The sequence below is a fragment of the Mizuhopecten yessoensis genome, unplaced genomic scaffold, assembly GCF_002113885.1.
Source record: "Mizuhopecten yessoensis strain PY_sf001 unplaced genomic scaffold, ASM211388v2 scaffold716199, whole genome shotgun sequence".
Classification (NCBI taxonomy): domain Eukaryota; kingdom Metazoa; phylum Mollusca; class Bivalvia; order Pectinida; family Pectinidae; genus Mizuhopecten; species Mizuhopecten yessoensis.
The window spans coordinates 1,086-28,183 of NW_018479997.1; the positions used below are offsets into that span (position 1 = coordinate 1,086).

General features: G+C 34.7%; 1 protein-coding gene across 3 annotated transcripts; it reads left to right on the forward strand.

Moving 5' to 3' along the window:
* The first annotated feature begins 1,313 nt into the window (after positions 1 to 1,313).
* Positions 1,314 to 24,178, forward strand: LOC110442058 (pre-mRNA-processing factor 40 homolog B-like). Of its 3 annotated transcripts, XM_021485483.1 has the most exons (22): positions 1,314 to 1,375; positions 2,554 to 2,638; positions 5,049 to 5,138; positions 5,744 to 5,826; positions 6,552 to 6,662; positions 7,048 to 7,168; positions 7,475 to 7,496; positions 7,937 to 8,255; positions 8,502 to 8,639; positions 8,962 to 9,053; positions 9,621 to 9,729; positions 9,923 to 10,073; positions 11,192 to 11,325; positions 11,456 to 11,779; positions 12,522 to 12,578; positions 13,260 to 13,340; positions 13,804 to 13,980; positions 14,710 to 14,821; positions 15,947 to 16,020; positions 18,145 to 18,222; positions 19,381 to 19,413; positions 23,678 to 24,178. In XM_021485483.1, exons 1-22 carry the CDS (start codon positions 1,355 to 1,357, stop codon positions 23,765 to 23,767), a joined length of 2,502 nt encoding a protein of 833 aa, XP_021341158.1. In that variant the 5' UTR covers positions 1,314 to 1,354; the 3' UTR covers positions 23,768 to 24,178. The 3 variants fall into 3 exon arrangements, with proteins under 3 accessions (XP_021341158.1, XP_021341159.1, XP_021341160.1); XM_021485484.1 differs by lacking the exon at positions 19,381 to 19,413; XM_021485485.1 differs by lacking the exons at positions 18,145 to 18,222; positions 19,381 to 19,413.
* The last annotated feature ends 2,920 nt before the right edge of the window (positions 24,179 to 27,098 follow it).

Consider the following 27,098-nt stretch of genomic DNA (forward strand, 5'->3'; position numbering starts at 1 on the left):
TATAGGGTCTGACGAGGAGAAAGCTTTAGTTAAGGCCATAGAAACCAGCTTCCCCGATGCCACGCTTACTTTCTGTACACGACACATACAGGAAAACGTTTCGAGACATTTGTCAGTTAAAATTGGCATGACTGATAAAGACAAGGCCCCGATCATGTCATCAATCTTTGGTGAAGATGGTTTATTGAATTGTGATTCAATAAAAGAATTCAATACCATTGCACAAAAGATTGATGAGTCATATGGAACACGCTTAGGAAGATATTGGTCAGAAAAGATTTTACCAACGATTAAGCGCAGGGTGATTGAATCGAGATTGCGCAATGCTGCAATTCCAAAAGGTTGGAAAAACAACAATTGCGAATCGATGAATCACATCATCAAATTTCTAGGGGACTGGCGGGAATTGTCAACGTTTGATAAAGCGCGCAAAGTTGACAAGTTCTAAAGCATGTGTGGAAGAAAACAGACTTTTTAACATCTACGAATGGTATGTTAACAATACCTAAAACCGCAGCAATCGCCAAAAAACCAGGGACGCGAAAACGTGTTCGCGTGAATCGCACAGAAGCTCACAGTCCTGTTAAACAACAAAAGTTGTAACTTAGTTACCTGCTGACAATTACGCTAAAAGAAGAACTTTTTTACGCTTTCACAACACTTGTGTGCCCGCAGGACGGGATTCAAGATGTGAAATTTTCTTCACTTTACATGCGAATACACACATGTGCCACGAAATTTGGTCCAGAGGTGTATTATAGTCATATTAACAACATATCTTCTGATGTCGCTTACTTTATCGATTAATTTTTGAGATATAGTCTGAAGACGATTTACGATCTGTAGAGTTCTAATCACACACTTATGCCACGCCGCCGATCGTAAAAATCAATTAATCATAACTCGGTCCTTTTTTCAAATATCGAGCTGAAATTTGGAATGTATATCATTAAAAGTCTAACTAATAAAATATCTTCTGATGTCGCTTACTTTAGCGAGTAATTGTAACGATATTATCTGGCGACGCTTTCTTCACTTTACATGCGAATACACACATGTGCCACGCCGCGATCGTAAAAATTCAATTCATCATAACTCGGTCATTTTATCGAATATCGAGCTGAAATTTGGTACAGAGGTGTATTATAGTCATATTAACAACATATCTTCTGATGTCGCTTACTTTATTCGGTATTTTAAAAGATTTTGTCTGGCGACGCTTGTTGTCACTTGAAGACGCTTGTTGTCGGTTGAAGACGCTTTTAAGGAGGACCGGTTCTAAGTATTATTCTTTCCTTCTTGTTTTTAGGCCAACAATAATACAGGGCCTGGACCAGGCGGACCGCCCAATCCAATGATGAGGCCTCCCTATGGTGTAAGTGATCATTTAAAATCGGGGTTCGTTCTGTTGACAGACAACTGTACAAATGAATATTGAATAAAGGTATTTTCCAATTATGAATTTTGAAAAATAGGCAAGTAGAGAAAAAAAAACTGGTGCTAAAATTTCAATAAGTCTTAGGTCTGGATACCCAAAAAATGACAAGACCTAACTGTGGGGTCAATAAAGAACTTTGGGGTGATATAGCTTTAGGAGGCAAAACAGCTTTTGGAGCGATATGGTTGTGCCATACCTGGGGCAAAATGAACTGAAAATTTTGTCTATTTGAAAAAATGTCGGGGCGAAATGGTCTGGGGGACAAGGCGTAGTGATTTTGGAGCAAAACATTGGATTGAAACACATTATTTTTAGCATTAAACAGTTAAAATGATTTGTTCAATCTAGTATATAGTAGGGTTGTCACAATATGCCAAGAGTATATCACGATATATTGCAATGTAGAATGTCTACCCCCACCATTGGAATTTGGGGTATACTCAGGATTATGATGCCCTATTTGATGTTAACACCAAAGATATTTCATGAACACAGTGAACAGATTTCTGATAACTGTTAAAGTTGCTCCAATGTCTTACATGTTATATTCTCATATCATCAGAGACCTGATATCTTGCATTTGTTTGCTGTATATATATAGATGGATTGAACGGCGTTTTTGTAATCTTCATGCTGGTATACGAATGGAATTGGTAACATCCATATTGCTAACAGGCTTCATGTTTAATATGGATGTAATCGATTTGCGTTCATACCAGCAAGAAATTTTTAAAAATGTCGTTCAATCCTTATAATTACATTTTTACTATAGAACAATTGTTTAATTTATTAACTGTGTTTTGTAAATGCGTCGTCCTTTAAACGACATTGGCGGGACAGCCCTATTTAAATAAAGTTGGCGCCAATAATTAACCATAATTGTTTGAGTGTTTGATGCAAAGACTTCTCCATGTTATCCGAAGCGACAAGACTCTCATTGAACAGGTTAACCAATGACGTCATAAGTAAACCACGTGTTACGTCACGAGAGTTTTCGCTTTCATACTCAAATGCTGGCAATGTTCATATCTTGGGTTGCAGCGCAAATGTAAATATACTTGTATATATACTTGGTTAACCGCTTGATGACATGGACTTCTCTACTTACTATTTAGATGCCACCAGGATTTATACCGCCCCCGATGGGGGGACCAGAGATGAACCCTCCTCCAATGATGCCACCTGGTATACCACCAGGAGGTAAGTAGATTATAAAGATTGTTCAAAAATTTGCCTTAAGACTGAAGATGTCTTTAGTGTATGTATTTTTCAAATTTCCTCCTTTATTGAATTTAGACCGTAAAGCAAGGTGTAACTGTAAGGAATTAGTGATTATTTCAACATTAAAAAAAGGGGGATGAAATATCAAGAGTCTCTGTCCAAAATAGACTTGACAACTGTGTAGATATTGTCTGAGAACGGGAACAAATGTAAAGCAAAGCAGTTATCACAACATATAACAAGCTGATTGTAAAGTGGTTATAGTTTGTTTTTTGTACCAGTTTAAGCTGTTACTAAATGAAATAGGTTTCTGCTGTATGCTAGATATTCATTGTAAGGCAGGGCTCACGCTGTCGGTAGCCAAAGTAGCCATTGGCTACTTTAATTTTTTACTGGCTACTAAAAATTCGATGTGGCTACTAAATTGACTACTAAATTTTTTAAATGGGGAAACTCTGTATCTTTGTCCCAGAAAACGATCCGTCTACTCGAGCTCACGTGTGTATTATGGCTGACACTGATTGCGTAAACATAATCAGGGCCGTCACAGATCAGCACGCGCCGTACGACAGCGAGTTATAATTAACGCTTTTGTCTAAGTTGTAAAGTCAATTATCAAGCTTTAGGTGGCAAAATGTGTTATAATTCTTGTACAATAATGGACAGTGGGGTCAAGTTAATTGGATGACCCATTGACGTTGAGAAAACAGTCTGATAAGCGAGTCACACATAGGTGGTCTCGCACACGTACATTTGACGGCGCCGTTAGTCGATCTGATAAACTCGTTCAAACACTGCATCCAACAAATTTATAGGTTCAGTATATTTAGATTAGTGTACATGGTATTCATTTACCTTTTCCAGTACCGTAGAAAGCATAAATACGTCCGATATGCTTGATTAGAAAGTATAAGTATCGCCTTGAAACACCATGCCGAAGTGGCAATTTTCGGGGCCTTTCTGATCACTTCAAACGATAGGCCCTATATCGTATCTGACTGTGTACCTTCGTGGTTAGACTTTTTAGAATTTCAAGTGATCGGAAAAATTATTTAGCGTCACAGTTATGCGGTTTTTAGAACAGCAAACCGTTCAGAATTACTTCGACGGTCGCTTGTAATAGGTGCCAATCGACTGCACGGGAATGGCCAAGTTGCGCGAAGTGATATGCTCCCGATTTATTTCGAAGGGTTGGTCAATACCGTTATAAATTCGTCCTTTTCCTTTAAAATGTGTTCTACTGCCATTTACATTTGAAATGTGTGATCTTTTTAAATATATTTATATATATTTTTTTACATAAAACATGAATTACGGAAAAATAATTATCAATATTGCATCACTACTTTTTATTTGGATTTTATTAGTTTTATTTTTTGATTGAAGGCACAGAATTAAAGGCGAAAAATATCTTAAAATTTAAACTTTCATCCTAGATTTTTTCACAACTCCTGTGTCGAGAAATGAGATAAAGTCTGAAAAAGTCTCTTTTGAAAAAAAAAAGTCCTGGTGGAAATTTCAGCATTTTAATTTAAATCATATTTTCTTAAAATTACAGCCATATAATCTGAAAGGATTAAAAAGATATCACATTATGAATTAAATTATTTATACATGATGTATAACAAAAAAAAAAAATTAACAGAGTACTCCTTAATCATCATATTGAATAGTATTGCACTTCAAAAAATATTAAATATTTAATGATTTTAATGGAGGGCCTATCCGTAACGGTTGGAGGCCGAGAAAGTATGGCCACTGTTTAGAAAAAATATTGGCTACTGAAATTCAAATATGGCTACTTTTTTGGCTACTGATATTTTAGGTCCAGGGTGAGCCCTGTAAGGCTACATTTGCGTATCCGGTTGAACCTGTAACGAAAACGACAGGCACAGATCTGAACCAAGACTGACCTCATGAAAATTTGGCACTCATAGATTGAGGGGTCCAGACGTACCTGACCGAAACTAAAATGCTGACTATTGCTAGTTTGCGTTATTTCTTTTTAAAACAATTTCAAGCCACATGTAGTTTTTAAGATACGTTACATGTATGTAATTCAGTGGACCCATGAAAGAAGGGCATAATATTCTTGATAAATTGTTATTTATTCTCCGAAACTGTGCACATTGTTATTTATTCTCCGAAACTGTGCACATTGTTATTTATTCTCCGAAACTGTGCATTTAGCTCTGCTTATATTATAGAACGGTCCAAGTGCGTTGGTTTATCATGGAATATTTCTGCACCACCTGTACCGTTTCAACCGAGATACGTGAATGTAACCTAAGTCTTATTAGAAGTGGATTACTTATAGACAATTTCAACTTAATAGGTTTGTGACAATTGCTGTTTTCATAAATTATCAATAACTGTAAATTTTTCCTAGGTTTTCCTCCAGCAGGCAATATTCCTCCCCCAAGGTTTCCTCCCAGTCTTCCTCCGATGTCTGGGGCTATGCCCCCCATGTTTCCTCCTGGTAAGTTTGTTGTTCAGTCCAACTGACCTTGTATGTATTTAATTGTGTTGGTTTTTGAATAAAATACTTTTTAATCTAAGAATGTCACATATAATGCCAGTTAGAATTGTATCATTAAAATCTGAACAAGAATTACATTTCACATGTTTTAATAAACATTATTCAGTTAACTTGGTACTCTTGAGAAAATTTCATTTTAAGATACAAATAAAATATATATGTGTATGGAGCTACTTTAATTGTTATACATATTTATAATTAAATGTATCTTAGTAGAAAGTCCATTGTCTACGTATACTGGTATACAAATATTCAATCTGATAACTGAGAAGGTGTATCAAAATTATTAAAGTGATTGCCTGAGATCTGGGACAAGAAGGTTTCAGGAATTCACTTGTCCATATAATATTTCACATGAAAATGATATTTTCCTGGTTGTCCTTAGCATCAAACAAGCATACTAATAAAATATGTTTTACTCCTGGATATATATTACCTGATTTTTACTTCCATGAAAGATAACTATACAGTAACTATTGTCTTAACTTGTTCTCATTCATAGTTATAATGATTTCTTACAGTTGATTTTATTTGACTCTTTGCAGGACCAAACCCTCAAATTTCCAACCTGGCTCACTCCGGTTCTGCTTCTAATTCCCCAATACTTGTTGATGGCAAACCAGATAAGGTAAAGATTGCTAGTAGAATTAAGATAAGAAAACAGATCTGGTAATATATTGATACATTTAACTGGATATTGCAACACATTTGTATTACAAAGTTTATTTTCAAATGAGGTATTATTACTCAACAATCATAAATTTAAATGATAAATAAAACCAATGTAATTTAGGGCTAGAAATTCAATTTGAAAGCCAGTAGTCTGTTGGGCTAGTAGTTTTCAACTTTATTAGTCCATATGCACTAACCCAGTATTATTCAACATGGTAAGTAATATAAAAACTTGACTAGTCAGTGGGGTGAGTAGTTTGGAGAGCCACTAGTCAGTGGGAGGAGTAGTTTGGAGAGCCACTAGTCACAGACAATCAGTCTGCCTTTGTTTTCAAGTCCTGTAATGTAACTATTGTAATCAATATAACAGTACAGTATCTGATAAAGAAATGTTTGGATATATGTATATCTTACTAGGTTACAAATTTCACACAAAATGCTAGAAAATGAAGGTGGAACAAAATATGGTTAGTTTAATTTGTAGCTTAAACATTGACTTCAAAATATTATTTGTCATTAAGTTGTTCACATCAGATTGTAATTGAAAGATTTAAAAGATTAACAAAAACAAATGGGGAAAAAAATAGTTTATTAATCACAGTGTTAGTTTTCTTGAACATAATATAGAAAGTGTTACTGGTATGGTAAATGTGAATCTGTGTATGTTTACATTGGTTACAGAAGCCGTTGTGGACTGAGCACAAGGCACCCGATGGCAGGACTTACTACTACAACAATATCACCAAACAGTCGAGCTGGGAGAAGCCAGACGACATAAAAACCAAGGCAGAGGTAATAATCTGAGCTTTAAATTAAAACATTTGTGAAACATTCATCATATTGTTAAATAATATGTAATATTTATTTGTTATTCTTGCTTGTTAACCTTTCACCCCTATGTAACTTCAGTAGACTACCATGCATTGATATGGATGAGTCCATTTTGGTATACAGTGGTGGAAGGGTTGATATTTTAATTCTCTGTTTAATAGTAAGGCTCTTTAGATCATAATTCTTTATCTTAATGTGATTAAAACCCTTCAATACTGATGATTATAGATATGAATGATTGTGAATCCTCTGGTAAATAAGGTTGATCTTGTGAGTAGCCTTCAAAGTTATGTCGCACTGATTTCAGACTTTTTCAATATTTTAACCCTTACATTTAATTTGACAGTTACAACTGTCACAGTGTCCCTGGAAGGAGTACAAGTCAGACACAGGGAAGGTGTACTACCACAATGCCCTCACTAAGGAGTCCAAGTGGACAAAGCCAAAGGACCTAGAGGAACTTGAAGGTCAGTGGTTGCTCTAGTGGAAAGAATACTCACAAAATGGCTGTTAAATAAATCAAATAATGGAAAGCCTGCTGGTTCTTATAAACGAGGATTTTTCTAATTGTTTACAAAACATACAAATGTATTACATAGCATGATTCTTCTTGTAACATTGCCATATTTTCATATAGTTTAAAACAAAAACACTTCAGAAGAATTTTAAGTAGATCAGTTCGGCATGGCGCAGGTGTATACTATTTCACTCCTTTCACTTGATTATGTGTTTATACATATTGTTATTGTGAAGTATTTGATGTTTTTCTTCAGAAATTGTTAAAGGTGAAGCAAAGTAAGTATATTTTTATTTTTATTCTGAAGAACTATTTGGTTTACTAGAAACTCCTTTGTTGATTTTTCATACCAGTCCCCATTGGTAATGACATCAAGCGGGTTTAACAGCATTTTTTGTAAGTTTGCCTGCCAGCATTCAGGGCAACTTCTTCCAGACCACAATACAGGGTCTTAAATGGATAGATTTTGTTAATGTTTGAACAAGTCTTTGTGAAAGCATTAAGTGTCTACATTAAGTTACCTGCTTGTATGTAAAATAGAACAAAGAACAGTATGACAGAAGCCTTCTAGAAACCATTAGTGTTCTGTCACACAAACTCACTTATGTTGACATAATTATTCAGAGAAATAGTCGGCCCATTTGAATGTTCCGAGTTGTTCAATTTCCTTCACAAGAAGACACCTCTTTGTATAATCTGTTGTATCCTCTATCCATAGAAAAAAAGTAATGGGTGACACCTCCAGGACAGCCACCCCGCCTGTCACAGCTGTTCCACCAGCAGGGATAACTCTACCTGCACAGCCCTCCAAGCCCTCCTCAGCTATTCAAGCTGCCATGGAAGCTACACTGGCGTCTATAGAGCTTCCTCCTCCCTCTGGTGCAGCCACTGTAGTGGCACCTCAAGAGAAAGTAGACAAGGTGGACAGTGAAGATGAGAGTGAGGATGAAAAACCACCCAAAAAGGAAGTGGTTCCAATGGTGTTTAAGAGCAGAAAGGAAGCCATGGAGGCATTCAAGGCATTGCTGAGGGAAAAGGTGGGGAACCCTTAGAAAAATATTAAAAAATGTATTTGTTTGATTGATTATATTCTTGTCCTGCAAAAATAATAATCATTGACTTTATGTCTACAGTATTCCTCATCCATGATACATTTTGCATTTACCGTACTCAGAAAAAAGTTTTAATGTTCATTTAAATTTTTTGGTTTTTGAGGAAAGGCAGATTATCATAAGGTGATGCATTGATTTGTGTGTTGATTCTATAAGTTTCTGTAATTACAGTCTGTGTCGTCTACTGCCTCGTGGGAGCAGGCCATGAAGGTTATCGTCAATGACCCTCGTTATGGTGCCCTCAAGCAACTCAACGAGCGCAAACAGGCCTTCAACGAGTACAAAACACAGAGAGTCAAGGAAGAAAAGGTCTCTATCAAGTGATGTCATTATATCATTATCTTAGATGTAACTTCGAAAAATTCCTTGAATAGTTGGTTAAGGTTACTTGATGCTGTGTGTATTTTTTCTCTGCATAATATTCACCTTTTTATGGTGAAATTCTTTTACACTCCATGTTAATTCTGTCCATCACAGTTGAAATACCATGTAAAAGTAAGCTGTATAATGGTAAAATGGACAATGCAATCAAGAATTGTTAGCCCAAAATGGGAAATATTCAAAAGACAACTTTTCAAAAACAAATTTATACTTTGTGTTTGTTAATTTGATTTATTTTGCGTCATTCCAGGAAGAGCAGCGATTACGAGCTAAACAAGCCAAGGAAGACTTGGAACAATTTTTATTGCACAGTGATAAAATGAACTCTGGCATAAAGTATTGGTAAGCATGTAAGGCTTTCATAGAGGTAAACGATGATTTTGATGATTTATGTGTCTGCTGTAGCCTTAGGTACATCCACAATACACTTCTGTTTTACCTTTACAAGAGTTAACCACACTTCTTTAGTTTTGCCAAAAATAACAACAAATTAAATTGATCCTCATGTCCTTTATCTTAGACATGTATACGATTGAAGTGATGATATATGCCAATACTCTGTGTTGACTTCTCTTCATGTGAAGATTGAAATGGCTTTTGTTTGTGTGAATACTGCTGAAATGTTTTCCTTGTGTATACTGTTTTGACCTTTTTCTAGTTGAATAATTAGGTGACTTGTGTATACCATGATGATTTTCCTTTAGGGAGAATAATAAGATGACTTCTCTTGTGGTGAATACCAAAATCACTTTTGAATGAGACTACTTCAGAGCTTTCTCTGAATACTGCAGTGATCCTGTGTGTATCTGCTGAAGTGCTTTCTCTGTGAATACTGCAGTGACTTTTCTTTTTGTTGACTACTGAAATGACTTTATGTGAACCCTGAGGTGCTGTTTCTGTACTCCACAGGAAGGCAGATGACATGTTTGGAGGGGAGGAGGTTTGGAAGGTAGTACATGACCGTGACCGCCGGGAGCTGTTTGATGATGTAACTCATATGTTGGCTAAGAAAGAAAAGGTACAAAGTCATAATAGAAGGAATAACTTTAGACAATTATCTTCATTTCAAATTAAGTAAATTTGATAAAAGATAAAATCTTTGTTTGAGAATATCTTCATCATTTCAAACTTAGTAAATTTGATTAAAATATAATCTTTGAGAATATCTCCTCCATAATTTGTTGGAAAATAAAGCTATAATTGAATTACAGGAAGAATCGAAGGCACTACGCAAGCGTAACACGAAGGTGTTTGCTGAGATCCTGGACAGTATGCCCAGTCTTACTTACTGTACAACCTGGTCAGAGGCCCAACAGATGTTACTGGACAACCCACGCTTCACAGAGGACCCAGACCTACACAGTATGTATACCTGTGGAAATAAGCCTAGTTTTACTTCCTGTATACCAGGAAATTGTCACCCAGCCAAACTTTTGCCCTTCGTTAGGAAAATCATATTCCCCAGTGTTAGTTTGGCACTTGACATTTGACTGCTATGCATAGTATGCAGTTTACGAATGTTTGCTGTAATGATAAGTTTGCCCTCATTACATCGGCCAAAAAAAAGTGAAAATAAAAATGCAGCAAACATTTCCTGGTACATGGTATATTTCTGAAAAACAGCTTAGGCCAAATAAAATTAATTACTTTGTTCTCAGGCCAATTTTTTTCAAAAGAGATGCGGCAGTTTTTTTTTCATTTTTTTCATTTTACATGGCAAAAACGAGACGAGAGTGATTTTTGTTTTATTGTGTAGTTTGTAAAACGTTCATTGTTGGCATTACCTTGTCTTTTTATAGTTGTGTAGAGACCCGTCATAGAGCAAGCCTCCGAAAATCCCCTCACGATGTCCCAGACAGGAACCACGAACCCCCCATTCCTTATTTGTACCGAAATGAGCGCCATTTGTACACAAGACTAATAAGACATAATCATTTTAACGCTTGCCTGTATATCAATCCTTATCTTTATTCAAACATTTTCGGGACTTGGGTGACTAACGAGTAAAAACGACATGCAGACCAATTTTCCGGATTTTTTTAAAGACGGCGGCTGGCGCATTCACATTTTTTTTTTATTACTTTCACATTAAAATCGGCAATGCGGTGCCCTAAAATGAAATGCGCGCGGGCCTGAGAACCAAGTAATCATATATTTTTTTGGCCTAATGAGATGTTTTGTGTGGATTGCACACAAACAATAAAATGGTATAGTTTTTGGAATACTTAAATGAGAATTCAGTATTTAAATTGATATTTTCTGCAGCTAAACAGAATATTGTCAGATAAAACTTTTTAAAAACTGGAGGTAATTTTAGTAGTTAACATTATGCCATATGATCTTGTATCAAATGAAAAGGGGAACAAACTGAAACATGTATTAAGCTTTTTAACCTTACGTTGGATATTGTCTTGTCATTTATGTACAAATACAGACCATTTATTCTATGATCATAAGTGAAACTAACTATTTGTCAACAGACATGGACAAGGAGGATGCCCTGGTGTGTTTTGAGGACCACATCCGCATGTTGGAGCAGGAATTTGACGACGAAAAGGAGAGAGAAAGGCGACGGGTTAAACGCCAGCAACGCAAAAACAGGGAAGGATTTCTGGTAAGGTCTTGTTGAATCGTTGTAAATTTTGATTGAAAAGAGCCAATTACAGATTTAAACAAAATAAAACTTGTATGAACTAAAGACAAAATAGAAAATGATAATATTAATGTTTTTGATGAGTTTTCAGGTCTTGTTGGACGAACTCCATGAACAAGCCAAACTAAACTCCATGTCTCTTTGGATGGACCTGTACCCAGTCATCAGCCAGGATGTCCGTTTTACCAACATGCTTGGACAACCAGGATCTACACCTCTGGATCTTTTCAAGTTCTATGTTGAAGATCTCAAAGCCAGATTCCACGATGAGAAGAAGGTTGTCAAAGAAATATTGCGTGACCGGGGATTTTTGGTGGAGGTATCAACGTCATACGAGGATTTTGCTTCAGCCATTATCATGGATAAACGGTCTATGGGATTGGACACAGGAAATATCAAGTTAACTTACAATAGTGTAGGTAGACTGAGGAAATATCAATACTTTATTGACACAAAATCATTTATCATGAAAGGTCTTCTTTACTTTGCATGAAGATATCATTGTAAATATGACTTTACTATTTTCAGAATATAATGTGATATTTTTGTGTTATCTCCCTTGTATCTCTGATGACATAACAGTATTCATGGCCTATCTTTACAGACCACGTCAACTAAATGGTAAAAAGGTTATCACGACCATTTAAAGGTCATTTAACATGTTTAAAAGAAAAATTACTGATGATTCTCAACTGCATTACACATACTTATATTTTGTTTCACATAATTATAAGATAGTAGATTTGAAAGATTGAGTACAGGTTTATTGTTTTAACATTCCAAAATACTCTTTATTTTGATATTAACATTCAGATATGATAACTTGGACCATATGGCAGTCATCGAAAAATTCAATTTGTACCTCTTATTCATTTTGGTCTTTGGAAATTCATCTAAATATGGATAACTGACCAAATCTTAGACTGCAGTATGGCCCAAAACATTACGTAATACTTCTTACTTGCTTGATTTACTCATATTGAATTAAAATTGGTGAAAAATAATTAAGTCATGTAATTGAACATCATTTATTTAACATCTTTCAAACTTGATGATGTTAGATTTGAAAAACTTTCATTTGTAAAATTTTGCAAAATATGTTTGAATTTGTAATTTTAACCGTTACACTTCTCTGATGCTGGTTCTGTTTTTCTCAGTTGATAGAAAAGGCTGAAGCGAGGGAACGGGAAAGGTTGAAGGAGGAGGCCAGGAAGGTAAATCATATTGTCTGATGGGTATCACTTAAAATATAGCAATGATCAGCAGAGTGGCAATATCCACATGCCTCATACACAATAAATGATTACCATTGGGATGATATTTTCGTAATTTCGTGGGCAAATACATGATTGCGAAAATATGAATCACAGAATAATATGACAAGCATAAAAATATATATATTTTATATTCAAGAAATATTCACTTTATGCACACACTTAAAATGTTTAAAGTTGTGCTTAATAGAATATACCACTCATTAATAGAATATGTCTGTATTTCTGCAAAAGTCTTGTGCTTAACTTCAAAAATCTTATCCTCAGGTGGGGATTTCACAATCTTCATCACACAGGAATGATTGATTATTTTTCTTCCACACTTTCCTACTGTTTTTATCATGTGCCTGTGGAACGTGTGACACAATTGTTGATACTTCCCTGGTCTTGCAGTATCAAGTGATGATGCAATGGTGACATTTTTAAAACAAAAGGAAATTTGACCTATTTTTTCCTAGGTAAATGTAGCAGTCGGTAAAGACATGTTTATCTTTTCCCAGGCAAAAAAAAGGATGTTTTTGTGGATTGTGGGAGAAAAAGGGGATAAACATAGGAAAATGTATAATTGTATAGTATGATATAATTACTGTGTCTCCTCATAATTTATATTATCTCCTGCAGTTGCGAAAATTGGAAGGAAATTTCAAGAACATGTTGAAGAATTTGAACCCACCGATTGAAGTTGAAAATCGCTGGGAGGAGGTGAGATATCAAATTTATTCTCTATTTTGTTTTAAATCGCAAAATATCTATAATTATTAGGTCTAGAAGAAGTATCCATATAAGCGCAAGCTAAGTTTTGGTAATTCAGATTTTTTTTAGATTAAAAGGGTCAAGAATTTATGGAAATATACCCTTGCAGGGCTAGAACTTAGTTTTCCAAACTGTTAGTCATTCAGGTTAGTAGTTTCCGAGTATTCTAATCCTTGTACAAATTCCACTTACCCAATGTTGTTTGTCATTGGTATATATAAATATTAAATTTAGTCAATTAGGCTAGCTGTTTTTAGAACTACTAGTCCAGCTGGATGTTTCACTAGTCTCAGACTAAGTTGGCCACCCTTATTTTCTAGCTCTCCCATGTGAGAGTTGGAAAGGGTTTAGAAAAAAAATCTGACTCCCCTCCAATATTAGCTGTTGACTTTCCCCTGCATGCATTGTGTAGGTACGAGGACGCATTGAGAAGGAGTCAGCCTATGATGCCATTACCCTGGAGGCAGATAGGATGCGATTGTACAAAGAGTTCCTTGTTGTTCTGGAGGAAACATGCTACCATCAACACTCCAAAAAGAAGAAGTCCAAAAAACACAAAAACAAACGATCACGCTCAAGGTCCAAGTCTGTGAGTATAACGGTGTTATGGCTCACATTTTATACAAAAATATTAACTCCTTCACAAGATGGTTGTGGAGAGGATATAGAGATATGTTTGTACACATGTGTCATAACTCTAGCGACTTCATTTCAGAACACATTATGATCTGATCACACTTCCTGTATTAGTCAATATGAGAATGCTTGAACAAGTTCATGTTTTAGGGTGTCAAGGTCACTGTTACTTTGTATTAAAATTCTTGTCCATCACATTAGCAACTTCAATTTTGAATGTATTTTGATCAAACTAAAACTATTTGTAATATATGAGAATGCCTTAAACATATTTGTGTTTCAGGGTTCCAAGATCACTTGTTATTCATAAACATTTTTGCTAATATTGCTCTAGTGGTTTGATTTCTCTGAATAGATTTTGGTTAAACATTAAAAATTGGCCAGGTATGATAACACCTAGAACAAGTTTGTATTTTAGGCTGTAAAGGTCACCATTACTGTTTTAGAAAATCTTTGATATCTGTCCAGCAACATTTTACTTCTTAAAGTTCATTATAAGGTAAATACGAGAGTGCCAGAGCCAGTTCATGTGTCAGGGTGTGAAGATAATCTCATGCTGAGAAATGTGCATCTTATGTGATGCATTGTCTTATGATGCATTGTCTTATGTGATGCATTGTCTTATGTTGATTCTGCTGATTTTTGAATGCACTATACAAATCTTTATTGTCCATCATTTCAGCCAATCAGCGAGTCCGAGGAAGAACAGCAATCCTCACGACATAAATCAAAGAAAAAGAAAAAGTCACGATCAGAATCAAGGTCAAGGTCGCCCAGCTATATATCAGAATCAGGTAAGTCAATATTGACTATTTTTCCTCTTTATTTCATATTGATATATGTGCATTGTTCTAATACACACAAAAAATCTGTTTCATTTTTGTTCCTTACTTGGTATTTTTAGCCCACCATCATCATCATATTTTGAGAGTTAATTTTTGTTATTGCTATTTCTCTTGACAGATGTTTCTCAAATATCATATGGAGGTTCTCCTTGGTCCATAATTGTGCATGTATTTTTTTAATTGCAAAAGCAAGATGTATTTTGACATTCCAGGAATATTATCCCTATTTCCTGGGAAATACTTAACAGATCGTTCTCATATTTCAATGATTGGTTCTATTTTAGTTCTGTCGGGTGCATTTACTGTTAACATGACTCAAATAAACAGATTAGAAAAAATGATGAGAGTGACATAGAACTAATGAAGTTGGTATGATGGTAGGCACCAAAATCCCTCTGGGATCTCTTGTTAAGCATTATTATGATATTTTTGTTCTTTTAATTGCTTGGTAAAATATTTTGTAAAATTATGAAGACTACAATTTATAAGGCAATCACCTTAACAAAATCCCATCCCAATGGGCTGTAATAGTTCATAATGCTCAAACTAAAAGCAACATTCTAGCTTTTATCTTTTGAATTTGAATTTACTTATGTAAAATTTATTTTTGTCTCACCGCAACGAAGTAGGGGGAGCAAGACTAAGGTGTTGCTTATCCGGCGACAGCGGTGTCAACATTAAGTTTTTGCATTTAACTTAGTTTCACTAAAAGTATAAGTACTTGGACCATTGGTGCATCTTAGGTAGTACATCTTCTTGCATCAAATGCTGAATGCGGTCTACCTTTCATGGTCCATTGACTTTGTCAGCATCTCCATCCACATTAAGGTTTTGCATTTAACTTAGTTTTTCCAATATGTGCATTTATGGTCAAAGTGGGGCACATATAAATCCTAATTGCTTGTTTATAGTGAAAAAATGCATACCTTTCCAGCAGTGAAATGAAGTAAAATACCAAAATAAATTGAACAGCTCTCTTAATGTGTCACTTGATGCTAAAGAAAAGCATGTTCCTTAAGAGGGAAGGTATTAGAGTTGAATGGATGGCTGAATAGTAGTCTTTGTTTTTTTTAGACCATGACAGAGACGAACGAGAAAAGAGACGACACAAAAAGAAATCAAAGAAGAAGAAACACATGTCTCGATCAGTAAGTACTATATTGACATGTGTATTCCCTGTTCTACTGCATTTGTATTTATTGTTGTGCTTTAACTAAGAGTTCAATTAAACATCAATAAATATAAATCCAAGGGACAAAAACATTGTCGACAGTGTTATTTGTGATATTTTTTACCTAAATAAAAACTGTTAACAAGGAAAATTTACTTTACTTTTTTAAACTTTCCAAAACGGCATTGGTCTTATTGAATCTCCATGATTAATATTTCATCAAAAAACAAAACAGGACATAAATATGTCTACCACGTAGTTATGCTTCTAAGATTTAAAATTTTGGTCAATATTTTGATTAATGACATCCAAACCGTCCTCAACATGTAGTCTAGTATTGAATGTGAAAAATAAAATTTATGTTGAAAAGTTTGGCTGAAAATTTAGAATGATATGCTGTAAAATTGTGATGTGGCTTGATTGATGCATTATTGTACTATTTAAAGCACATTATCTGTAACTTGTGTATTTTCTTTGTATTTTCTTGATGTTGCATGACTTTCATACATCTGTGATTTCTCCATACTGACACTTCATAAAGGATTTGAAACCGGTTAATGATAACAAACATGGTAATATTGAATCATTTTGATTCTACTAATAGACTGTTGGGGATTTTATTTTTTTTAATTATGAAGTTGTTAGTTCAGGGCACATTACTTTGACAAGTAACTGATAAATTTACTTCAAACTTTTGAGTTATTATCATACACTTATAAAGTCTACGCATATAAAAATACCAAAATAGAAAAAAGTCTTTTTTTTTGTACAATTCAAAGCGAAACTATTTAAATTCTGAAATAAAAATGATAAATTACAGAACAAGGTAAAACATTCCTCATTAGTACCGCCAGTATTGTTCAAGTGATCCTGCTATGAAGGTAGAGGACAGGTTTTAACTTTACTGATGCTAATTTATTAAAAATATTACTGTTTGAAAAACTTCGGCAAAATATTCAGTTATTCACAGTTCATCTCAATATGGCCATCATGCCTACTGTGTTGATTGGCCATTACGAATGTAAAAATAATCAAATGTTTTTTTAATTCTATAAAAGTGTTTTCTGTACAACCTATTCCCCCATTGAATAGCTTTTTCCATGCATGAGCATGTTCTAAAACAGTATATGTTTGGATAACAATTTCTGTTGTATATTTGTATGTTAGGTGTTTGTATTTAATATTAGTTTAATCATTTTAAAGTGCGTCTAGTTTCCATAGATACCTTATATCCATATATAACAGGTCATGTTGTTCATGGCACATGACAGGTATGTTTTAGACATTTATATGTAGTTAGGTATGTAACAAGTATCCTAAAATATAATTCCCTTGTATCAGTAACACTAGAGTAAGACTTTTTGTTTTATTTTGAAAGTATAAACCCAATATAGCAATGCAGAACATAAGATTTCCCTGTGTAAAAGAAAATCACATTTAAGTCAAAATTAAAATTAAAAGAAATAAAATAAAGAAGAATGAGATATTAAGTTAAAAAAACATTGATGACTCCTACACATAAATGAATCCTTTTTCATTCTCTATACCTATATATGGTAAATAACATCATCATCCGTGTATGTGTGTCGATCGTTGTTATCAAAATTAACAAGAAATAGAGATAAGGAGAGGTAGAGGTAACCTGATACTCTTCTGTCATTGCATATAAGGGGAGGTAATCAGATTGCCTCATATCATTAGAAACATAAGGATGAATTCTGATAGCTTATCATCACTTGAAATAAGGAGGGGTAGTATAATAATCACTCATCATTTCAGGAAATAACGGGAGATAATCTGATACCATACCATCAGTAAAGATAAGGGGGTATTCTGATAATTACTAAAAATAAGGGGAGGTAATCTGATACCAAACCGTCATTAAAAACAAGGGAGGTACATGTAATCTTGAGAATCGGTTAAGACAAGGGGAGGTAGTCTAGCTTCCCTGCCATAAGGTAAGATTGTTTGATGGGTTTGGTTTGGTTTGGTTTGGTTTTATTTTGTTAAACGTCCTATTAACAGCTAAGGTCATTTAAGGACGTTATGGTCCAATCGTTAGAGTCCTATGTATGTGTCATGAGTACATCTTGTATTTTAGGACTCGAGTGGCAGTGAAGCAGATCGGAATGATTACAAATCCTCTAAGTCAAAGAAACGGAGGAAAGATAGATCGAGGGTAAGTTAGGAGAATAGAGGGAAAATTGGACTAGAATTAGCTGAAAGTCAAACATATTGAGAAAATATGGTAAGTTAGATATCTAGCATACAAAAGAGACAGATATTGACGATGACAATAAAATACTCTATCTACACATGTTGCTTCAAGATAATGCAACCATGATGGTTGAACCTGTCTTAAAACAATCAAAAAGAGTTGTAGCTTAGCTATGGATCATACATACTTTGTAGATAATAAGTTAGGAGGATTAAGGGTCATTTAGGTTTTAGATAAGCCAATAAGGAGGAATATAGAACGTACATTTTGTTAAATCTGATTTCTCTCTTGCACTTCTTACAAAGAAATTTCACCTTTATGCAGCCTTTCTGAAATCTTTACTAGACATCTAATGGCATATTTCACTTGATCTTGCACAGGGAATATCAGTCCGACAACCGTTTGTGGATTGTGTAAAAGGAAATCATTTTCCATGATTTAAAAATTTCATATCTTAGGTTAGTGAATTGCGTTGCTGTATGCTCAAGCAAAAATAATTCCATTCAGTACAATGAAGCATTAGAAGCACTGCCTAGGAGATGGAACTACGTTCTGCATTTGCACCAGTGTCATTGATATTGATTTCATACATGTGACTTTAATCTCAAAAATTTGGTCAATATTAAAAAAGGTGAATTTGATCACCTTCTCCGAAAAAAGTCCAATGATAGCCTTTGTGTAATACAATTCAAGCAAAAATAATTTGTTATTTACGTTTGTTTGTAGGTGATGCTGCTTAGTTTAATGGCTTCATTGTGACCTGTTACTGTAGATCCCCACTCAACTGAAATGTTATTTAGTATTGATTAACAGATCAATAGGTTTTATATATAAAACACAGTGTAGGAGGTTTCAACAGGGATGTTGTTGGTAGTTTTGTTTAAGGGAATGTAAGGGGGGTGGATTTTAAACATTTTAAAATGTAACCATTATGAAGAACCTAAACAGATCATTATTCGATATATTGAAAATTAGAAATGTAATTAATATGTTCTAAAATTCTGGATTTCAAAATCTCACTTTAATAAAAAAAATCTAAAATCCCTTGATTATGGCACAGGTTACCTGATTACTGTTTTGTTTAAGATTCCTAAACACTAGTACCTATTTTCACTGTAGAAGCCCCACACAACTGGTGCATGTGAGCGTGCAGTGAGTTCTTTGTTTATACCTTGCTTGTGCTTGTGCTTGTTCCAACAGCCAGAAATGTTGAAATTTGTTTTAGACCAATATTTCCCATTGCACGGCAATGCCAATATATATATATATTTATAAAACACAATCAAAGTGAGTCGACCATTATATATATATGAGCTTTAAATGCCCTGACCCAGTTTTTACTTTACTTTGACAGTGAATACATTCCACTGACCCTTGTAACATTGCTGTTCAAAGTTTTATCTCACCTGGCCCATGGGCTTATGCCATGACGCATTGTCCGTTGTTAGTTTTTAGCTCACCTGGTCCGAAGAACCATGGTGAGCTTATGCCATACCGCAGCATCCGTCCGTCAATTTTTCCTTTAAAACGCTACTAGTCCTACGGCCAAGTAGATTTTGACTGAATTTGGTCTGGAGTATCCTTAGGCCAAGGGGACTCAATTTTGTATAAACGGTGGGTGTGGCCCCCCCTGGGGGCTGAGGGGTGGGGCCCCATAGGGGAAATAGAGGTAAAACCTTGAAAATCCTTCTTCTACCATAGGGATTAAGGGATTTTATTCTAATTAAGTCTGGAGCATCCTTGGGCCAAGGGGACTCAATTTTGTATAAACGGTGGGTGTGGCCCCCCTTGGGGCTAAGGGGCGGGGCCCAATAGGGGAAATATAGCAAATTCTTTAAAATCCTTCTTCTTCTGTAGGAATGCAAGGATTCGTTCTATATTAGGTCTGAAGCATCCTTGGGTGAAGGGGAAGCAATTTTGTATAAACCGTGGGTCTGGCCCCCCAGGGGCCCAATAGGGGAAACATAGCAATTTTTTTTTTTAAATCCTTCTTCTTCTGTAGGAATGAAAGGATTTTGTCCATATTTGGTGTGGAACATCCTTGGGTAAAGGGGAACCAATTTTGTATAAACGGTTGGTGTGGCCCCACTGGGACTTGAGGGGCGGGGCCCAATAGGGGAAATAGAAGTAAAACCTTTATAATCCTTCTTCTACCATATGGATTAAGGGATTTTATCCTAATTTAGTCTTGAGCATCCTTGGACAAAAGGGACTCAATTTCGTATAAACAGAGGTTTGGCCCCCACAGGGGGCAGAAGGGAGGGGCTCAATAGGGGAAACATAGCAAATTCTTCAAATACTTTCTTCTTCTGTATGAATGACAGGATTTTGTCCAAATTTGGTATGAAGCATCATTGGGTGAAGGGGAACCAATTTTGTATAAACGGTGTGTCTAACCCCCCTGGAGGCAGAGAGTCGGGGCCCAATAGGGGAAATAGAGGTAAAACCTTTAAAATCCCTCTTCTACCATAGGGATTAAGGGATTTTATCCTAATTTAGTCTGGAGCATCCTTGGGCCAAGGGGACTCACTTTGTATAAGCAGTGGGTGTGGTCTCCCAGGGGGCAGAAGGGTGGGGCCCAATAGGAGAAATAGAGGTAAAACCTTTAAAATCCTTCTTCGACCATCGGGATTAAGGGATTTTATCCATATTAAGTCTGGAGCATCCTTGGACCAAGGGGGTCTCAATTTTGTATAATTGGTGGGTATGACCCCCTAGGGGCATAAGGGTTGGGCTCTGTTTGAAGTTTGTTCTGGCTATATCTCAGTACTGGATGGATCTTTCTGAAATTTCATATGTACTACCATGGAGTGCTATATCTTTACTTCATACCAATTATTTTAAACATATTCAGGTGAGCGATACAGGCCCTCTAGGCCTCTTGTTTTAAACCACAAAGCAAGAAATGTGGAAGGAACTTTGATCAAATTTTGTCTGAAAAATCTTTATTGGACAGGGTTTTAAAATGATGAGAAGAAGTTGCTGACCCCCTTGGGAGTTGATGGGGTAGCCTAAAAGGGGTCATTTGGCCATATTGCTTTGAGTGAAATCCCTTCTGAACAATGAGATGAATATCAACCATTTTTGGTTGGAAGCAATCTCAGGTGATAAGAAACATGTACTCAAGAAAAATATGTACATTCAAGGAGTAAGAAGATTTAGATATATATGTGTTTCTGGTCCCACCCCTGTAAACTTATAATTGCAAAATTTTAACATGAATAATATGCCTTGTTGCTCAAATACCCAATTGTGCATAATTGGCCCTCCTAACCTCTCATTTGAAAAAAACATACAAGCTATAATTGATATGAAATAAACTCCAACTGGTGTTATAAATCTTATTATTCATAATTGAATATAAAAGTTAATAAAAATGGTAAAATGATGGATTAAACTGATTATAACTCCATGTTGGCATTCATAGTCAATATTAATATCAATCTACAATGTTCAAAGCTTGATTCAACCCCCATTTTGTTGTTAGTTGTATGTGTTTTGGTACCCGTTTGTCAGATTTATATTTGTGCTTGCTGTGGTGGTCGGTGAGGTTTGCTCTTTTATGGGTTTGTCGTATGGTTTTCCTGGCACACAGTTTATTGTTTTTGTTTGAAGAAACAAGGTTAAATCTGTGCCATTTTGTAGTAATTTTCCTCTAAAACTGGGGAATACAATTCATTGGAAGACATGAGTTTCATACAGCCATGGACCAAAAATATTTCCTCACCTGTTTTTTTTCTACAGTAGATATTCCATGCATTTTACCTTTTTTACAGAATTTTCCTGAAGTCATTTTGGTACTTCACAATTTTTTTCAACCTGAAAGTGTTGTTTTTATTTCAATCTAACAATATTGATATATTTTTCCGTTACCTGGTTTTAAAGATTCTTTATTAAAAAACAAATGGTGTGTTATTTCTTCATTGTCGTAACCATCTTATTGCAGAAAAATGGTTATTCTTAACTAACCAAGTTTTATTAACATAAAGTCATATCTTGGTAGCATAACTATTGACTTCAGAAAATCTCAAATGAAAAAATGTAGAAATTGCATGAAATGGTGAAACTCTCTTCATCTGTTACTGTAGAACAGATACAGAAACTTTTTAAATATTTGTATACACTATAAAAATATTGATGAAAAAGACCATTGTAGACAGAAAGAAAAAGAAAAAGGAGGTGTTTTATTAAGGGAAATATGTTTACAAAGGGTGATCTCAGTGTGGGGAAGTCAGAGAAACAGTTAGGTTGCTTTTGTGTTGTGTCTTATTGAGGGTCAACACAATCTCTTCTCTTACCCTGGACAGGTGTATCCACACTTTTACCGGTGTGAGATATCCTTGTCTCATCCTAGGGTTGCGACGGGGGGATTCCCCTATTCATAACAATGGTATGACGTCACTTCAACAATACAATGATGTCATGTCAACAATCCATCAACCCTGAATTTAGCATGTAACGTTATCATTACATTGTGAATATGATACACATTGGGAGAACAGGGTAAAAGTAAAAGAATCATTCGACCCCTTGTGGGTAAGATAGGGGAATCTTAACCCTCGGGGAAAGATGCTTAAGTTGCCAAACATAAGAATCTTCCCCCTCGTGTTGAGATTCCCCTATTTCACCCCAAGGGGTGAGAGATTCTATTAGTCTCATCATAGGGTTGAGGGGGGCGTGGGATTCCCTTATTCATAACTAGTGTATGATGTCACATCAACAATACAATGACGTCACAGACTCGCGTCAACAAACTATCGATGTCACGCCAACCCCGAGTTTAGCCTGTAACATCAACATTTCATTATGTACATGTATATGATACACAATGGGTGAACAGGGTAAGAGAAAAAGAATTGTTTACCCCCTTGAGGGTGAGATAGGGGAATCTCAACCCTCAGGGGAAAATTCTTAAGTTACCAAACACTCGACGAAGCCCCATGTTTGGCAACTTAAGAATCTTACCCCCAAGGGGGTGAAAGATTCTATTAATCTCATTGTGTTAGAGATATTGATTAAACATTGCTGTATGTTGTGTTTTATAGAGGAGAATGACACAGAATGACCTTAGTGTGGGAAATTTATGAAACTAATAAAAAATTGTTGTGTGTTGTGGTTAATAGAGGACACAGACTGATCTTATTCTGGAGATTTAGAAACTGATTAAAGATTGTTGTGTTTTACTTCATAGGGGACGCAGAAAAAAAATAGTTTCTGGAATTACAGAAACTTATTAAAGATTGCTGTGTGCTATGATTAATTTGGGGAAGTGCTGTGGTAAATTTGGGGACACAAGGACATAAAGAGATCTCACTGTAGTGGAAAGCAAAACTGATTAAAGTATTCCCTGGTGTGTCGTAAAACATCTGGTGTGAAATTTAGGGACTATGATTATAACTCTAAACATGTTTTACAGGGGGACTATGACACAGAGAGCGATGTCAGCGAGGGAGAGCTAGAGAAACGCCGCAGACTGCTGCTCCAACAGCTTGCTGCTGACCAGTAAACCTAATACTGACCTCTACGAGACAGGAAGTGATGACCAGTGTCGGTGGAGCCAATATGCCAGACAAAAGGAACAACATGTGCCCAAAGACAAGAACTTATTGTGTTTTATATTAACAAGGAACAAAGTTATGGAGGTCAACGACTGTTTTATTTCTGCCATCTTCATAGCTGCACAAAGCTGGAAAGAAAATTGACATATACAAGGCAAGAACAATAATTTGGTTATTAGCCATTGTTCAGGTTGTGTCCAGTCTAGGATAGGTGTACAGTGTGTGTATGTGTGCAAACATTTTTCAGACTTGGAGTGTATATGCTGAAATTGTTGACCATAACAAAACACTAATGCATACATAAGCATGAATTTGGCCTTACAAAAAATACCAGTGAAAGGACGTCCCAGTGACTAAAATACAAATGTGCGTCATTAAAAAGCCAAAGCATTTCATTTATGTGACCTCAGAAACCTGGTCTGTGATTGTCTCCAAATTTTAGATACTTTCCATGACAAAATAATTGGTTTGGCTTGACCCCAAATTGGCAGAATTTTCATGGCTTGCCATCTACCTGGATGTCTTAGACCCAACAAAACAAATCTAGTTGGAAATTCAGATGTCAATGTTATATACTAAGTAATGAGAACAAACGTCTTATTTGCTAATCAGTTTTTTGATCTGAAGTTTTTACTGTACTGACAAACAGAATTAGGTCATTGGGATGCCTACTTGCATAAGAAAAAAAATTCTCCTTGCATGACCGTCATTAGATGATTATTAAACTGTGACAGAAGTCTGGACAGGGATGACATATTGCAATGCAGTGTATAAATAGTGTTAATGTGATATTACACTCAATGTACAAATAGTGTTAGTGTGATATTACACTCAATGTACAAATAGAGTTAATGTAATATTACATGTACACTCAATGTACAAATAGTGTTAAAGTAATATTACACTCAATGTACAAATAGTTTACAAATAGTGTTAATGTGATATTACACTGAATGTACAAATAATAGTGTTAATGTGAAATTACACTCAATGTACAAATAGTGTTAATGTGATAGTACATGTACACTCAATGTACAAATAGTGTTAATGTTATATTACATGTACACTCAATGTACAAATAGTGTTAATGTAATATTACACTAAATGTACAAATAGTGTTAATGTGATATGACACTCAATGTACAAATAGTGTTAATGTTATATTACATGTACACTCAATGTACAAATAGTGTTTATGTGATATTGCACTCAATGTACAAATGGTGTTAATGTGATATTACATGTACACTGAATGTACAAATAGTGTTAATGTAATATTACCCTCAATGTACAAATAGTGTTAATGTAATATTACCCTCAATGTACAAATAGTGTTAATGTGATATGACACTCAATGTACAAATAGTGTTAATGTTATATTACATGTACACTCAATGTACAAATAGTGTTAAAGTAATATTACACTCAATGTACAAATAGAGTTAATGTAATATTACATGTACACTCAATGTACAAATAGTGTTTATGTGATATTACACTCAATGTACAAATAGAGTTAATGTAATATTACATGTACACTCAATGGACAAATAGTGTTAATGTAATATTACACTAAATGTACAAATAGTGTTAATGTGATATTACATGTACACTCAATGTACAAATAGTGTTAAAGTAATATTACACTCAATGTACAAATAGAGTTAATGTAATATTACATGTACACTCAATGTACAAATAGTGTTAAAGTAATATTACACTCAATGTACAAATAGCGTTAATCTGATATTACCCTCAATGTACAAATAGTGTTAATGTGATATGACACTCAATGTACAAATAGTGTTAATGTTATATTACATGTACACTCAATGTACAAATAGTGTTTATGTGATATTGCACTCAATGTACAAATAGTGTTAATGTGATATTACACTCAATGTACAAATAGTGTACAAATAGTGTTAATGTGATATTACACTCAATGTACAAATAATAGTGTTAATGTGATATTACACTCAATGTACAAATAGTGTTAATGTTATATTACACTCAATGTACAAATAATAGTGTTAATGTGATATTACACTTAATGTACAGATAGTGTTAATGTAATATTACAATCAATGTACACATAGTGTACAAATAGTGTTAATGTAATCTTACACTCAATGTACAAATAGTGTTAATGTAATATTACACTCAATGTACAAATAGTGTTAATGTGATATGACACTCAATGTACAAATAGTGTTAATGTTATATTACACTCAATGTACAAATAGTGTTAATGTGATATTACACTCAAGGTACAAATAGTGTTAATGTTATATTACACTCAATGTACAAATAGTGTTAATGTAATATTACACTCAATGTACAAACAGTGTTAATGTAATATTACACTCAATGTACACATAGTGTACAAATAGTGTTAATGTAATATTACACTCAATGTACAAATAGCGTTAATGTATTATTACACTCAATGTACTAATAGTGTTAATGTAATATTACACTAAATGTACAAACAGTGTTAATGTAATATTTCACTCAATGTACACATAGTGTACAAATAGTGTTAATGTGATATTACACTCAATGTAGGTTTGGACTTACGATTGCAGTACCAGACAAGGATTTTTTGGTGCGATGTTTAAGAAATGATAACTATAGGTTATGATTCACTGTATTAGGAAACCATCTAATACTCTAAGTTATAATAAAAGTTGTATGAATATTAGTTGAGACTAAGAGACAGTAATTATGATATATTAACAGTACTGATACAAAGTATGAAGTGCTTTCCACAGTAAATACTAACATTAAAGAGGATAATTGTGCCATGCATTACGAAATCAAAAATAATCATTATCATGTACATGTGGCATATATCATGTTAAATGTGTAAATTTGATTGAAGCATGTCTTCTAAATTGATCAGAATTCAAAACGGTAATTTGATATGACTACAAATAATTTGCTGACAATAATTGATAATGCATTCACACATATGCATGTTGCCATGACAACCGAATATGTAATTTGAAGACACTGTTATATTTGATGACTAAATGGTTAATTAATTAAATAGAAAGTCATTCCATTATTTTCATAAATTATCGCAAATTCATTTTGTTTTCATTTTTTTGTCATTTCATCAGAAGTACTTTTGACTATGAAAACATTGCATCATTAAAATCACCCAAATAGTCTCCTCTTGTCTAGTTGTAATTCTGTACTCCTGGTCCCAGTTTCACGACATTCTATAATGGAAGGAAATATTTACATAAGAAAGCATTATGGAGGCTAAAGAAA

Excerpts from the sequence above, each read along its gene's own strand:
- LOC110442058 (XM_021485483.1), top strand. The coding sequence starts at position 1,355 with ATGATGAGGCCTCCCTATGGT. Across the intron at positions 7,169-7,474 it reads GGACCTAGAGGAACTTGAAG|AAATTGTTAAAGGTGAAGCA; the intron begins GTCAGTGGTTGC and ends GTTTTTCTTCAG. Across the intron at positions 14,822-15,946 it reads CAGCTATATATCAGAATCAG|ACCATGACAGAGACGAACGA; the intron begins GTAAGTCAATAT and ends TGTTTTTTTTAG.